At 36.8% G+C, this 15408-nt stretch overlaps 4 protein-coding genes across 16 annotated transcripts; all 4 read left to right on the forward strand.

The window, feature by feature from the left end:
* Positions 1-1321: 1321 nt before the first annotated feature.
* Positions 1322-2056, forward strand: LOC137721060 (cysteine-rich repeat secretory protein 38-like). The gene has a single exon (XM_068460185.1). The coding sequence runs from the start codon at positions 1322-1324 to the stop codon at positions 2054-2056; it is 735 nt and encodes a 244-aa protein (XP_068316286.1).
* Positions 2057-2575: 519 nt separating this feature from the next.
* LOC137727131 (cysteine-rich receptor-like protein kinase 15) lies at positions 2576-5782 on the forward strand. The gene is made up of 7 exons (XM_068466076.1): positions 2576-3431; positions 3811-3975; positions 4076-4188; positions 4321-4531; positions 4640-4880; positions 5044-5197; positions 5302-5782. Exons 1-7 carry the CDS (start codon positions 2576-2578, stop codon positions 5602-5604), a joined length of 2043 nt encoding a protein of 680 aa, XP_068322177.1. The 3' UTR covers positions 5605-5782.
* A 1683-nt stretch (positions 5783-7465) lies between these two features.
* On the forward strand, positions 7466-10543 carry LOC137727129 (uncharacterized). Of its 12 annotated transcripts, none has more exons than XM_068466075.1 (12): positions 7466-7578; positions 7675-7778; positions 7894-7988; positions 8087-8230; positions 8340-8364; positions 8659-8724; positions 8825-8907; positions 9025-9087; positions 9182-9239; positions 9334-9407; positions 9960-9997; positions 10208-10543. In XM_068466075.1, exons 9-12 carry the CDS (start codon positions 9196-9198, stop codon positions 10286-10288), a joined length of 237 nt encoding a protein of 78 aa, XP_068322176.1. In that variant the 5' UTR covers positions 7466-7578; positions 7675-7778; positions 7894-7988; positions 8087-8230; positions 8340-8364; positions 8659-8724; positions 8825-8907; positions 9025-9087; positions 9182-9195; the 3' UTR covers positions 10289-10543. The 12 variants fall into 12 exon arrangements, with proteins under 12 accessions (XP_068322176.1, XP_068322173.1, XP_068322175.1 ...); XM_068466072.1 differs by having other exon boundaries at positions 8092-8230; positions 9955-9997; XM_068466074.1 differs by having other exon boundaries at positions 9025-9239.
* A 609-nt stretch (positions 10544-11152) lies between these two features.
* Positions 11153-14873, forward strand: LOC137727124 (cysteine-rich receptor-like protein kinase 29). 2 transcript variants are annotated; one of them, XM_068466059.1, is made up of 7 exons: positions 11153-12780; positions 13002-13136; positions 13213-13343; positions 13425-13635; positions 13747-13984; positions 14164-14251; positions 14351-14873. In XM_068466059.1, exons 1-7 carry the CDS (start codon positions 11958-11960, stop codon positions 14681-14683), a joined length of 1959 nt encoding a protein of 652 aa, XP_068322160.1. In that variant the 5' UTR covers positions 11153-11957; the 3' UTR covers positions 14684-14873. The 2 variants fall into 2 exon arrangements, with proteins under 2 accessions (XP_068322160.1, XP_068322159.1); XM_068466058.1 differs by having other exon boundaries at positions 11155-12780; positions 14101-14251.
* The last annotated feature ends 535 nt before the right edge of the window (positions 14874-15408 follow it).

Raw genomic sequence — 15408 nt, forward strand, 5'->3', positions numbered from 1 at the left:
AATTCCACGTATAATGATAAAAAGCTGAGAGGTACCCCTTAGAAAAAGTCCAGTGACACCTATGAGCTTATGTTACAAAGAAATTTAATAGACAGAATCTTTCTTTCTTCAAATGGAATTGGTCTCTTCGACGTTTTATTTAAAAAAAAAAGAAAAAAAAGAAAAACAGAAAAAAAGAAAAAAAGAAAGAAAGAAAGGAATTGATCTATTTCTCGATTTAATACAAGATAGTGACCAACTAGCGATTTGTTAAATTATGAAACACAACAGAGTCGCTAGTCTTAATACCATATTAACAGTTGAAGGTTAATCAAACAAGAAGAATATTAAGATCAGAGAATGGCATGAAAGAAGGAGAAGTGAGCTGAGAAAGGAGACAGATGAATGTAATTGTTTGGATTCAATTCAATGCAATGAGAGTCATTTTACAACATGTTATTCTAACACATTTGAAAAACTAACAGACTTGTAACAAACTTAACCACTCTAAGTTGACATGGCAAGGACCAATACACATCAACCACATGCATAACTGCAATTCTACTCTGTTTATGCTTCTCAATGATATTAGTCTCTATTTGATTGGAGGAGATCTCTAGTTATGACTGATATAAATTGTAAAAAGTGTGCATTTGTTGTGAGTTTGAAACTAAATTGTGGCTAGCATCATTGGAAGAGTAGCCGCAATCGAAGATGAGAAGAGAGAAAATCAGTTACGGTGATTTAGATATGTGAACCAAAGATCTATATGGCTAGAAAATGTGATTATGAGATAGAGGCTCAGAACAAAAGAGCTGAGAAAGACATAAGAAGATTTGGAAAGAGTGTTTAAGAAAAAACATGAAGTACTTGGAGCGAACAGAAGATTTAGTGCAAAATCGAGCATAGTAACGTTTTAAAATTATATATATAGCCGAGCCTATTTAGCTAGATAAAACTTGTTATTGTTGTAATGAGAGTCAAACCAAATGCTATTCACCACAGTTGATCAAGGGAAAATACCTGCAAATCTAATTCAGGGTCAAGAAACCAGCTGGGTCGATAGTGACATTTGAGTCAAGGAACCAAGGTCTTCTGTTTAATTTGATTTTTCTTAGCATCTTCCACCTCATCTAGTCTATGAAAATCAATAATTGAAGACAGGTTGATAATTTCTGACACGGCAAGAGAGAAATGGGATCCTCAAGATCATTGCTTATCCTCATCTTCAATTCTTTTCAACCTTATTCCTCCCACCGCTTCCCAAGATGACGGTATCTGCACATATAATCCTTACTACTGCTGGAAATGTTCCGATACCGGCACCTACACGCCCGGCGGCATGTACCAAAGGAACCTCAACAGCCTCCTCTCCTCCTTCACCACAAACACCGAAATCAGTTCCGGGTTTTACAATTTTTCCAAGGGACGAGACCCCAACAAAGTCAACGCCATTGCATTGTGCAGAGGAGACCTCTCTCAGGACGCTTGCCGTACACGTCTCAAAGATTCTATAAATGCTCTCTTGCAAAATTGTTCTGCTCATCCAAAGGAAGCAATCATGTGGACAGAGCATGGTATGGTTCGATACTCGAACAACTTGATATTCGGAATTGAGAAAGAGGACCCTATAAAATTTGTGCCTGGCCAAAATCCTGCTAAGGATCCTGCACAGTTTGACCTGGTGCTTAACCCCTTGTTGAGTAGATTAATTGAAAAAGCTGCATCAGGGGACTCTATTAAAAAATTTGCAGCAGGTCATGCAACTGTCCCGGGAGGTGAAACTATATATGCACTTGTCCAGTGCACTCCAGATATAAACCAACTAAACTGCAGCCATTGCCTTACAGAAGCAGTCAAAGATATTTCCGCTTGTTGTGGTGGAATGCAAGGAGGAAGAGTTCTTAAGCCCAGCTGTAACCTAAGATATGAGGTTAGTCTTTTCTATGAGTCCACAGCCGATTTGCCAGTAAATATTCCACCTCCAGGTCCAGCACCACCAGCACCCAAAGAAGGTACGGTGAATTTTTTTCATTTCCTGCCTTTTAGCCATATGCTCTCCAAACTGAGTAATTAGAAATTTTTTCTGCACTCACATGAGGAGCGCAAGAGGTTAAAAATAGAGGTTCTAAAATTATTAGCCTTCTTAATATTTCAGCTTAAAACGTAATAAATGTTTGATCACCGTGCAATTATACGGTGTGATTCTTCATAATCGCACCCTTGTGATTTTCAGCTGCAAAGAAGAGTAACACAGAAGTTTTTTTTGTGGTAAAACTTCATACTTATCAAATTTGGGATAGTATCAGTATTCTTCAAAAAGGGTTCACAAGGGGAGAGTGTTGGCCCACATCAGTGGGGAAAATTTTTTTGAGTTTAAATATAAGTACCAGCGAGGCCCCGTAGGTCCGTCGATCCAAATATTTCAGCAAAGCGTGTGCTATTTGTTTTCTCATGAGTCACACGGTATGGTTGACTCGAGAGTCAACAAGCCATGCTTGCGAACTTGCAATTGCCATCTAATTACCTCAAACAATCACTAATTGTTAAACTTAGAAATATTTGATCAACATTTGTAATTAAGAGCGAGGGGTAGATGATGAGGAATATGTCTACGATCCCTTTTCTGTTTCTCATGAGTTTGATCGCTAGAAGTGAAGCAGTTCGTTACTTCGACCATCGCTGCCCAAACACTACCACTTTCACCCCCGCCCAAGAATACGAATCTGACCCCGACAGCTTCCAATATAATCTCCGTCAACTTCTCCAATCCCTTTCCTCGAACGCCACACGTACCGACACCGTCTTTTACACTGCCACCGCTGGCCGAAACTCAACTGAAAAGGCATATGGGATGTTTCTATGTCGCGGTGATGTCTCTACCAACGTTTGCAAAAATTGCGTGGCCGAAGCAATCATGGAGGCACCACAACGCTGCCCAGATGGAAAAGAGGTTATCATATGGTACGACGAATGCATGGTACGCTACTCGAATGAGACATTACTTTTCTCCATGAACAGTTCGCTTGAAGCGGGCTTGTGGAACAGCGTGGTTAATGAAACAGGGCAAAGCCGATATGGCCAGGTAGTGGCAACTAGTTTGCATGAGCTAACCACTGAGACTGCCAATAACAGCAAACACTTTGCAACCAAAGAAGCCAAAGTTAAAGGGTCAAATGAGACGGTGTACAGCCTTGCGCAGTGCACGCCGGACCTCTCCGCTTCAGATTGCAAACGGTATCTAGCAAATGCTACAGAAGAAGCATTATCTAGTTTATTTCAATTTCAATTGGAATTGGAATTCCGAGGGGCACGAATTGTATACCCGAGTTGTAATGTTTGGTACAATAATACCCTCTTTTACGCCATCAATTGGACCCACGCACAGCATCCTCCCACGCCAGAGGCTCTTCCTCCTGGTACTCTACAACCAAATTCGCGATTACCTATAGGTAAAGTACCTTGTGCACGTAAAAAAGATTTATGCCATCAGTTGTAGTGTTCAATGATGAGAGTACCAATATCAGTTCTCTTGTTAATTCGTTTTTTATAGTTTTAAATCAAGATTTAGATTGAGAGTACCAATAACAGTTCTGTTGTTAATTCGTTTTTTATATTTTTAAATCAAGATTTAGATATACGTATGACCTCCGATCTTGTCGGTCATTAGATGGATATTTTGTGGATAAGAGTAAGTATATTATAAAGGGAAAGAATACAGTATTCAGAAAATAAACATGTTCAACTAGTTAAATTAATCAATGGAAATTGTGAGTTTAAAAGCACAAAAAGAGCTTTATGACAAGAAAACTCAAACTGTTCTTACTGCAGGAAGAAGGAAACACTCCTCTGTAACTATCATTGTTGTTGTGAGTGTTGTAATTGCTATTCTAGTTGTCTCTCTGGTCCTTGTAGCTTTGGGCTACTGCCTCCCGGGCAGAAGAGAAAGAAAGAAGAACGATGAGGCTCTGCAACAAGAAAATGGCAAACAGCAAGGTAAGGGAAAACAAATGAAACCCAAAAGTTAGAACTGAAAATTTTGAATTTGTTTTGACGTGTCTGGCATAAGATCATAACTTTCTTTGCAATGCAAAAGATATGAGGACGGCTGAGTCCTTGCAATTTGATTTGGGAACTCTCGAAACTGCCACAAATAAGTTCTCCGAAGATAACAAGTTAGGCGAAGGTGGATTCGGTGCAGTTTTCAAGGTGATAACCCAACAAATATATAATGCATTAGTTCATGAGTCATTCTATTAATCCAACATTGTATAGTATATATGTTGCTTAGATCACAACAGAATTGTTGGATAAACTAAAGTACTATGTACCTTCTCACAGGGAATGCTTATTAATGGACAAGAAATAGCAGTAAAGAGGTTGTCAAAAAGCTCCGAACAAGGTGTACAAGAATTTAAGAATGAGGTTGTATTGGTAGCCAAGCTTCAACACAGAAATCTTGTCAGGCTTTTAGGATTTTGCTTGGAAGGAGAAGAAACCTTACTTGTTTATGAATATGTGCCCAACAAAAGCCTTGATTATTTTCTATTTGGTATGTGAACATCATTTGATGAATATACATTTATGTTTGTGTCTGTAAATATAATTCTTTTTAGTTCCTAACTTCAGAAAGTACTACTTGAACTTGATAAATTTACAGAAGATAAAAAACGAGAACAACTAGATTGGTTGAGCCGCACCATGATAATTGGAGGAATTGCTCGAGGAATTTTGTATCTTCATGAAGATTCGAGGCTTAGAGTTATACATCGTGATTTGAAAGCTAGCAACATTTTATTAGATAGCAACATGAATCCGAAAATATCAGATTTTGGGATGGCTAGAATGTTTGGAGTTGATGATCAAACTGAAGGAAATACCAAAAGAATTGTTGGTACTTAGTAAGTTTCAACTTATACAAATACCTCTATCTAATATTAGTAATCTTTAGTTCCAATTATTTGTTTCAATTTATGTACTTAACTCTTATCTTTAAATAGACAACAGAAAAGTATATATTTGTTAAACTCTAATATATGTCAACCATTTTTGTCCTACAATTAGTGGTTACATGGCTCCAGAATATGCTATGGAAGGGTTGTATTCTATAAAATCGGATGTCTTCAGCTTCGGAGTACTTCTGCTTGAGATCATAACGGGGAGAAGGAACTTTTTAGGCTTTCATCGAACAAATTGTAAACCTACTCTTATAGGTTATGTAAGTTCTTTACTTGAAATACTTATTCAAAATATTCGTGAGCTAATTAATGTAGCTATTAAAACTGGAGTAGTACATACATCCCTGAGAGATATTGATTGCAGGCTTGGCAATTATGGAATGAAACGAAAGCGTTGGAGTTGATGGATCCCTTGTTAAAAGATTCCTGCAGTCCAAATGAATTTTTGAGGTACATCCACATTGGATTATTGTGTGTTCAAGAAGATGCAAACAACAGACCAACCATGTCCTCAATTGCTCTTATGTTAAAAAGTGAAACTATTAGTTTTTCCAGACCTAAAAAACCAGCCTTCTTTACAGGAGGATATGTTGACCACCATGATCAAGTGCGTCCTCAAGATTGCTCAGGCAATGGTTTGACCATTTCCATCGATGTTCCTCGTTGAGACCGATGACAATAAGGTTAATATTTTGGAAGGCTCTTATGCTGCATTTAGAGACAATCCTACAATCTTTACAGCTTTTCTTTCACCTTGTCATTTGTATAGGGTAAATGTTAATTACCATGCGCTCCCTAATAATCTCGAATCTACAGAATTTGTTATTACACATCCTGTATATGACTAGCAGTATGACTTGAGTAGTGTTATTTTATGTATTTAATATGTTTCGAGTTAATTTGAATAATGGTCCATAACTTGTTACAATCTGTAACATTATTCTTTTTTGGTAATCACGTTAGAATAATTCCTTTTATATTTTTCTCTGTAAACCCTTTATTTTGGAAGGTCTTATAAAACACTGTTTACTCAAAGAACCATTACTATACGTTATGACCCGTTTAAGGACTGATGCTCTAATTTTGTCATATCTTTCAGTAGGAATGTTATTTTTCATGTGATCTAACTATACCTCAAATTGGTTTAATTTTCTACTCAAATTAAAAAATCTATAAATTGGTGTCATATATAGGCAGATAATCACTCAAGGAAATTTCAATTTTCTCGCTAGACTGTGAACCGAGTTTGATAACCAATTTGATCCATGAAACAACGAGGATTTTAAATTTTTACAACAAAAAATATCCACGACAACGATGTTTTAAGTGAGAAAATTTCTTCCTCGCTATACGCCTGGGACAAACTCCCCAGCTCTGTAAATCACACAGATCCCCTCCGGATCCATTATTTGAGGATTCTAGGATGCCCACGTCTCAACCGTTCATCGTATATCGTGCAATCAGTTTTCGTCAAGTACTATTTGTGATTAATTTAAAATAATAAAAATAAAATAATTTCTGACCGCAAGATTTATGATGTACCATTGAGATGTGGGAATCCCTAACATCCCCACATAATGGATCCAGAGGGGATCGTGTTCTTCTGTAAAAACTATATACCGAGAGGCTGATAGTAAGAATCCCATGATACTGTTACAATCACACCTTGTATATATTTGATTAATTGTACAAACTTTAATTAAAAGAATTGTTGTTAACACTCTTAAAATCTCATTTGGCATTTCAAAATTTCAATAATTAGAAAGAAAAATATACTTGTGAGGAGTATATAATGAGATTTTTTTTAGTGTTAATAACAGTTCCCTTAATTAATACTAGGATAAATAGTAAAAAAGATTCTAATAACTAGTACGCCTTCGACAACTCAGCTCAGCTATATCTAACTCCCTCTCGTTCTCTCTCTATTCAACTACAAGCAGAGAAAGTTGAGGTTTCATCATAACATTAATTGGTAAAATAGAAAGTAGTTTAACTTTTTATAAACCCATGCAAGTTCCTTCCTCCCATTAAAGTGAGACATATTCTCAACACACCCCCTCATATATGACAAATTTTCAAGTTTAACATGTGAAAAATATAACGGGATGACGCGGAGCGCATATTATCGTTTAACTTCACACGTGAGATAATCTACTTTGATACCATAAAAAAAAGTTAAGGTTCTATTACAAAACCAATTGACTAGAAAGTAGTCCTCTCTTGTAAACTCATGCAAATCCCTCCATCACACCGAAGATGTTCCCCAAGGTGATTATACAGACACTCCATTTGTATTTATAGGTGTATGTGTGTTTATTTGTGGTAATTTTTGTATAGGATGTGATATCAACACATCCTATTTTACTTCTCATACATCTTTTTAATTTTTGACCGTCGGATCGAATGAATTAAAGAAAGTCAACGGACATAAATTATCAAGGGTTGTGTGAGAAGTAAAATGAGATGTGTATAACACATTCCTTTTTGTATATATAGGTCTGTGTGTGTGTTTGTATACGCGCACCCATTAGGTGTTTGACAATTTGTCTCTGTAGATGTTTAGATATGGTGGATAGGAGGGTAGAGGTGGCGGCTCGCCTCAAAGCTCTGCCCTCTCTCTCCACCCCACCCCTCGCCTAAGGTTTGCTTTTGAGTCTAGACCCCTGTTTGGTTTCCGAGAAAATCACAAGCTCAAATTTTCTCGCACTTTTCTCAATTTTTGTGTTGGAATTGATAGGTTGCGTTGAAGGAGGTTATCGAGAAGGTTCTCGCTGAGCCGATACGGCTTCATTTGGTTGTGGCTAATATTGGAACTGGGTCTCGTATGACATTTGCAAGCATGTATGTGTTCTTACTCATATAAACACCTTAATCTTAATTAGTATATAATTTAGATACATTTTAATTAAGACAAGCAAATTACGGATTTTCTTTTGTTGTTTGTTTGAAATTACAGATATAAAAAAAAAATTGGGGTCCAGTGTTCCATTCATCATTTCTACTTCAAGTGGAATTTTTGGAAGAGATGCTCTTACCCATGAATTCAAAGAGGTTTCATGGTTGTGTTTTTCGTGTATGCCGTGTTTTTGTTTATTAATTTGCAGCAAGTTCAAGTCTTTACTGATTTCAGATGAAATGTGATTGTTTAGGTTAGGTGGGGAGAGGTTTGTGGTGATGAAAGTGATGAAGATTGCTCTACACCAGCAAAGGATGTGACCTATGACATCCTTTTGACTGTTGGCTTTGTACCAGGATTGAAAGTTGATGCCATCCTGCTATTACGAACAATAAAGGTGCCAAATTTTACGTTTCTGTTACACTTTTCTTTGATATGCTTTCTTGGGGAATATTTACATTTCCTTGAACATTATCCTGATGCATCAAATTTTGTTTCTGTTACAGATATGGAACTGTTCATGTGATGAAGGTACTACAAATGTGTCCATCTTTGCATTAAATCACCGGATTCGTTTAGTTTAATGGTCAAATTATTAATTCAGACATTTGCTAACTGTTTGATCTGTTTTTGGATTGTTGTGTGCTATGGAATTGTGTAATATGTTGGATGTTGAGATGGCATTTAGAAACGCATGCTACAACTGATAAATGTTTTGAGATTACTGCTGAAACTTTACTTGCACTATTTTTTTTTTCTCCTGCCATATCTTTTTTTCTTTCTTTTAAGCATGGTCATGATTGGTTATCTACTTTGTTTTGACAGCCGATATTCGTGTTAATCAGTTCTTTAAAACATCATATTTCAAGACCGGGATTCACCCACTCCCAGGTGCTCATGAGACGATTCATAAGTTGTCAGATTTCTGTGACCTGTCTGCAGTTTGAATAATGGATTTTCTTGACACATAAATAGTTTCTAATGATATCAGGAACCTCGAGAAGTCTTGCTTGATAAATTCATCATGGATATTAAGGATTACACAGCCTCTGAAAATTGTTGCACAAGTTCTAGGTCCGTACACACACTCCTCTTTCTTTATACTTACCATTTCTTTCTCTTTAATTGGTACTATTTTTTAATATATCTTTTAAAACCGTTTGAACTTGGAATTGATTTGTATGATTGCAGATAAGGAGAATGTAACCCCGAGTGGCTCCAAGCTTGCAGTAACATCAAATAACAGAACTAACGGTAACTATGCGGTAACCTTTTTCCTTTTCTTCGCCATGACAAACTAACGGTAACTCCCTTTCTGATATAATGAATATTATGTGCATATGTGGAGATATTCACATCAAAATGTCTGAACATAATTTGGGATCAAAGCATTGTGACAGAAACACGTAAGTTTACAATTCGGGTGTTGATATTGTTGTAAATTTGGTTTCTTTTCAAGAAATTTGAATTGGATTTTTCTTTTGCAAATTGTCTTTGAAGGTACTCATCTGAGATCAAATCGTTGCTTAGAAGGCTTGGTGTGGAGCCGATCGAGATTGAATTGGATGAACTGGGTACAAATTTTTTACTATCTATTACATGGCAATGGTTGGTTTGCAATTCAATATTTAGATTTAATGTAATTTGTTAATTGAGCTTCAGTTTTCTGTGTTTCACAATGTGGTAGAATAGTCGGAATGAAAATTTAATGGTAAATCAGTTGATTATGTATACAAGGTGGGAATAGTGAATAATATTTAAGAGCAACTTTTTACGTTCCTTTCACCTTTCAAAACAGAAATACTCTGGTAGTGTCCTCGCATTTTTGGGGATCTCAGAATGTTCAAAATAGTGTTTGCACAGTTAAGACTATATGTGTGCTTCAATGCACCAAGTTCAAAGGTTTTTGTTCCCCCAATTTAACAAGTTACGCGTCTGTTTAGCTTAGTTTTAATGTCGAAGTATCATTGTTTGATTACATCGTAGTATTAATATGTTATTTTAATGATTTCATATGCTTCTCATTACATTAATTGTGTTGGATTTCTACTTTTCTGGCTTTTCTTTTCTTTAATTAAAGTTTGTAATGTATCTTGACTGGTACCAATATTCTTAATGAAGATTAGAGCAATCAAATGGAGCTTCACAGGATAAGTGTGTGAGGGTGAGTTTTTTTGTTACTGTATTTTTCTCCTCCTTCGCATGCTTCTTGATGGTTTTACTTAAGTCTTCATTTCGGTTGCTTGCCCAGATTGTACAGAACTCTAGTGGTGCAAACATCGCTGTGGATATATAGTCTTGGGTGCACTGTCTTGAAAATATCTTTAGTGTGATGGTTTTCCTAGTACTGTTTTTCTCCCTCTTTTTGGTCCAGTCGTGCAGAAGAGGTTCCCATGCAGAGGAGGAAAACTGCTGCAAGTGGAGGATAGGTAACAGCTCAAGACACGTGGTATGAGGGTGCAGGTAAACAGTACGAATGCATCTGGAAAAAGTAAAAGGTAAAGGCGGTTTGGCTGTAGTTTCTTTTTCTTGCCACAATAGAAAATATTTTTGAACTGCATTAAGCTGTTAATAAATTAAGCTTAAGGTATATTTTACTTATCAAGAATGGGTAAACTGTTTTAAATGGGAAAATTAAGTGCTTATATCAAGCAAACTGTAAATTTAAAATTTTCTGGTAAATTAGATATATAGTTTAATTCGAAGAGTTGAGTTAACCTTTATTTTTGTTAAATTATATGGTTTAATTGCTTCCCCTTTTTCCAATCCCTATATATCTGCTGAACTCTTGAGTCAATTATTTGCCAGTAGGAATGTTTAATTGATTTATCAATGATGTCGATTCAATTTGAAGAAGAAATATGACTTTTGTTCAATAGGGATTGGCCTGTCTCATGAGTAAGATGTCCCAATTGTTCATTGGTTCTTAGGTGCTTCAACGTCATTTTAGTTATTTTATGTGGAAATTATTCATGTATGTTACGACTAATACATTCAACATCCCCGCAAAACACGGACGCATTTTTAAATCAATACAATTACAGTAATTTATGGAAAGAAAAAATATCGAAAACTCTGAGTGGCTGAAAGTATGGCGGTGGGAGAGTCAAGTACGTTAAGTGTATTCACATATACATCATTACTTCTTTGTGGTTGGTCCAGTAGGTGCCAAAACATGAATTCCACGTATAATGATAAAAAGTTGAGAGGTACCCCTTAGAAAAAGTTGAGCTTATGTTACAAAGAAATTTAAAAGACAGAATCTTTCTTTCTTCAAATGGAATTGGTCTCTTTGACGTTTTATTTATAAAAAAAAGAAAAAAAGAAAGAAAGAAAGGAATTGGTCTATTTCTCGATTTAATACAAGATAGTGACGAACTAGCGATTTGTTAAATTATGAAACACAACAGAGTCGCTAGCCCTAATACCATATTAACAGTTGAAGGTTAATCAAACAAGAAGAATACTAAGATCAGAGAATGGCATGAAAGAAGGAGAAGTGAGCTGAGAAAGAAGAGAGATAAATGTAATTGTTTGGATTCAATTCAATGTAATGAGAGTCATTTTACAACATGTTATTCTAACACATTGGAAAAACTAACAGACTTGTAACAAACTTAACCACTCTAAGTTGACATGGCAAGGACCAATACACATCAACCACATGCATAACTGCAATTCTACTCTGTTTATGCTTCTCAATGATATTAGTCTCTATTTGATTGGAGGAGATCTCTATTTTGAACAAAAGAGCAAAGAAAGATATAAGAAGATTTGGAAAGAGTGTTTAAAAAAAACATGAAATATTTGAAGCTAACAGAAAATTTAATGCAAAATCAAGCATAATGACCTTTTAAAATTATTTATATAGCCGATCATATTTAACGAGATAAAACTTGTTATTGGTGTCAAACCAAATACTATTCGCCATAATTGGTCAAAGGAACAAAACCTGCAAATCTAATTAAGGGTCAAGATTCCAGCTGGGTCAATAGTGACATTTGAGTCGAGGAACCAAGGTCTTTTGTTTAATTTGATTTTTCTTAGCATCTTCCACCTCATCTAGTCTATGAAAACAAATAATTGAAGACAAGTTGACAATTTCTGACACGGGCAAGAGAGAAATGGGATCCTCAAGATCATTGCTTATCTTCATCTTTCCAATTCTTTTCAACCTTATTCCTCCCACCGCTTCCCAAAATGACGGTATCTGCACATATAATCCTTACTACTGCTGGAAATGTTCCGATACCGGCACCTACACGCCCGGCGGCATGTACCAAAAGAACCTCAACAGCCTCCTCTCCTCCTTCACCACAAACACCGAAATCAGTTCCGGGTTTTACAATTTTTCCAAGGGACGAGACCCCAACAAAGTCAACGCCATTGCATTGTGCAGAGGAGACCTCTCTCAGGACGCTTGCCGTACACGTCTCAAAGATTCTATAAATGCTCTCTTGCAAAATTGTTCTACTCATCCAAAGGAAGCAATCATGTGGACAGTGCATGGTATGGTTCGATACTCGAACAACTTGATATTCGGAATTGAGAAAGAGGACCCTATAAAATTTGTGCCTGGCCCACATCCTGCTAAGGATCCTGCACGGTTTGACCTGGTGCTTAACCCCTTGTTGAGTAGATTAATTGAAAAAGCTGCATCAGGGGACTCTATTAAAAAATTTGCAGCAGGTCATGCAACTGTCCCGGGAGGTGAAACTATATATGCACTTGTCCAGTGCACACCAGATATAAACCAACTAAACTGCAGCCATTGCCTTAAAGAAGCAGTCGAAGATATTTCCGCATGTTGTGGTGGAAAGAAAGGAGGAAGAGTTCTTAAGCCCAGCTGTAACCTAAGGTATGAGGTTGGTCTTTTCTATTTGTCCACAGCCGATCTGCCAGTAAATATTCCACCTCCAGGTCCAGCAGCACCAGCACCCAAAGAAGGTACGGTGAATTTTTTTCATTTCCTGCCTTTTAGCCATATGCTCTCCAAACTGAGTAATTAGAATTTTTTTCTGCACTCACATGAGGAGCGCAAGAGGTTAAAAATAGAGGTTCTAAAATTATTAGCCTTGGTAATATTTCAGCTTAAAACGTAATAAATGTTTGATCACCGTGCGATTATACGGTGTGATTCTTCATAATCGCACCCTTGTGATTTTCAGCTGCAAAGAAGAGTAACACAAAAGTAATTATCATCATCGTGGTGGTCGTGGTTTTGATCGCTTTTGTGACCATCCTCAGCAGCATATGCGTTTACTTGAGAGTGAAGAAACGAGGGGTAAAACTTGAAGTTGAAGGTAAGTGCAACTCTTATGTCACACTATCTCATCTGCTGTTGGAACTTTTGCTAATTTAATTAGTTTCCTTTTCCAGATAAGGATAACTCAGATGAAATCAGTTTTGTGGAATCGTTCAAATATGACTTTGACACTATAAGATCTGCAACGGATGACTTCTCTGATGCAAATAAGCTTGGAAGCGGTGGATTTGGAGCTGTTTACAAGGTAAACCAAAATAAATAAATTTTCACAAGAAAGAAGATTACCTATGAATTGTTTCCTTATTTTTCTCCTTTACACATTCAGGGACGGCTACAAAATGGGCAACTTATAGCCGTAAAAAGGCTCGCTAAGAATTCTGAACAAGGCGATCGTGAATTTTCGAATGAGGTCATGCTACTTGCTCAGCTTCAACACCGAAATTTAGTCAGGCTCCTAGGATTTTGCTTAAAAGCAGAAGAAAGACTCCTCATTTATGAATACGTGGCAAACAAAAGTCTTGATCACTTCATTTTTGGTATATTTCTTCACTTCAAATTCGGTATAATTCGTAGTAACGTCTTACAGATAATATCACACACACACGCACGTGCACACACATGTATCATTCTAATGAAATAATATTTAGGCCCCAACAATCATATGCATTTGGACTGGGAAACACGGTACAAGATCATAGGAGGCATTGCTCGAGGGATTCTTTACCTTCACGAAGATTCTCGTGTTCGAATTATTCATCGTGATCTCAAAACGAGCAACATTTTGTTAGATGAAGATATGAACCCAAAAATTGCTGATTTTGGTATGGCAAGATTGTTTGCTGTTGATCAAACTCAAGGAAATACAAAAGCAATTGTGGGAACCTAGTAAGTATTGTATTAACATGGCAAGCTAACTTTTACACCTTAGTGTTCTGCTTTGTTTACACTAGAATTCAAAAGAAGAAAAACTTGAAATTTTAAATTGGAATATAATCATGCAGTGGATATATGGCTCCTGAGTATTTACATCATGGAAATTTATCTGTAAAAACGGATGTCTTCAGTTTCGGCGTCCTGATTCTTGAAATTGTTAGTGGTAAAAAGATTGGTCGCTTTCGACACGGCGAGAATGGAGAGAGCCTTCTAAGCTATGTGAGTAATAGTATAATCAAGTTAGTGGATTCCCTCTTTTTCCTACAACAAGGCAAAATGGTAAAATTTATTTATTGTGTATATTTATGTACTTTTTAGGCCTGGAGAAATTGGAGGGAGTCTACAATTTCAAATGTCATAGATCCGATGTTGACAACGAGTTCAAGAATCGAAACGACGAGATGCATCCACATTGGTTTACTTTGTGTACAAGAAAATGTTGTCAACAGACCGACATCAGCTTCGGTTGTATCCATGCTTAATAGCCATTCTGTCACGCTTTCAGTACCCTCAAAACCTGCATTTCATATGCAAAACAACAGTGGATCGGACATGACATTGGTAGAGTCTGAAGAATCCGAATCCAGAACCCCTTCGGTCTATGTGTCAAAAAATGAGCCTTCAAATATTACTGAGCCTAATGCTCACTAGTTATGAACCATATGGTAACATACTTATTATTTATTTTGTAGCACAAGTCATCATTTTGTATTCTTGTTTCATGTTGCTTTAGATATGTAACTGTTTATCTCCATGGGGGAGTTATCTTTCTATTAACTAATTGATCTCTGCTTTCGAGCTGCAACCAAGTTACTCGATGAATAAAACTGGAATTACGATTCATTTCCAGATATGCATCACTCAAAGAGATACATGGCAGTGGGAGTCCTCTTGATTTCCATGCCCAAAAAATAATGTAAATGGCCAAGAGCCTTCATTGAAAACATGTGGCCGAGTTGGGCAATAAGTTGGTTGAGGTGACGTGAACTGTTGCCCATAGCCAGGATATCATCAACATAAATAAGCAAAATAAATTATTGTGGTGCCATGGAAAATAGTAAACAAAGAGGAATCTGCCAGAGATGCCTGGAAGCCCAAGTGCTCAAGATGTTGAGAAAAACGATGAAATCAGGCACGAGGAGCCTGCTTCAAACCATATAAAGATTTATGCAAATGACAAACATGTGAGGGGTATTGAGGATCAACAAAGCCAGAGGGCTGGCGCATATACACTTCCTCCGTCAAAGAACCATGTGAAAAGGTATTTTGAACGTCAAGTTGGCGAAGGGGCCAGTTGTAGTGCAAGGCAATAGAAAGAAGTAGTCTGATAGTGGCATGTGTGACAACGGGTTAAAAGTTTGACTGTAATCAATTCC

The sequence above is a fragment of the Pyrus communis genome, chromosome 2, assembly GCF_963583255.1.
Source record: "Pyrus communis chromosome 2, drPyrComm1.1, whole genome shotgun sequence".
In the NCBI taxonomy this organism is placed as follows: Eukaryota; Viridiplantae; Streptophyta; class Magnoliopsida; order Rosales; family Rosaceae; genus Pyrus; species Pyrus communis.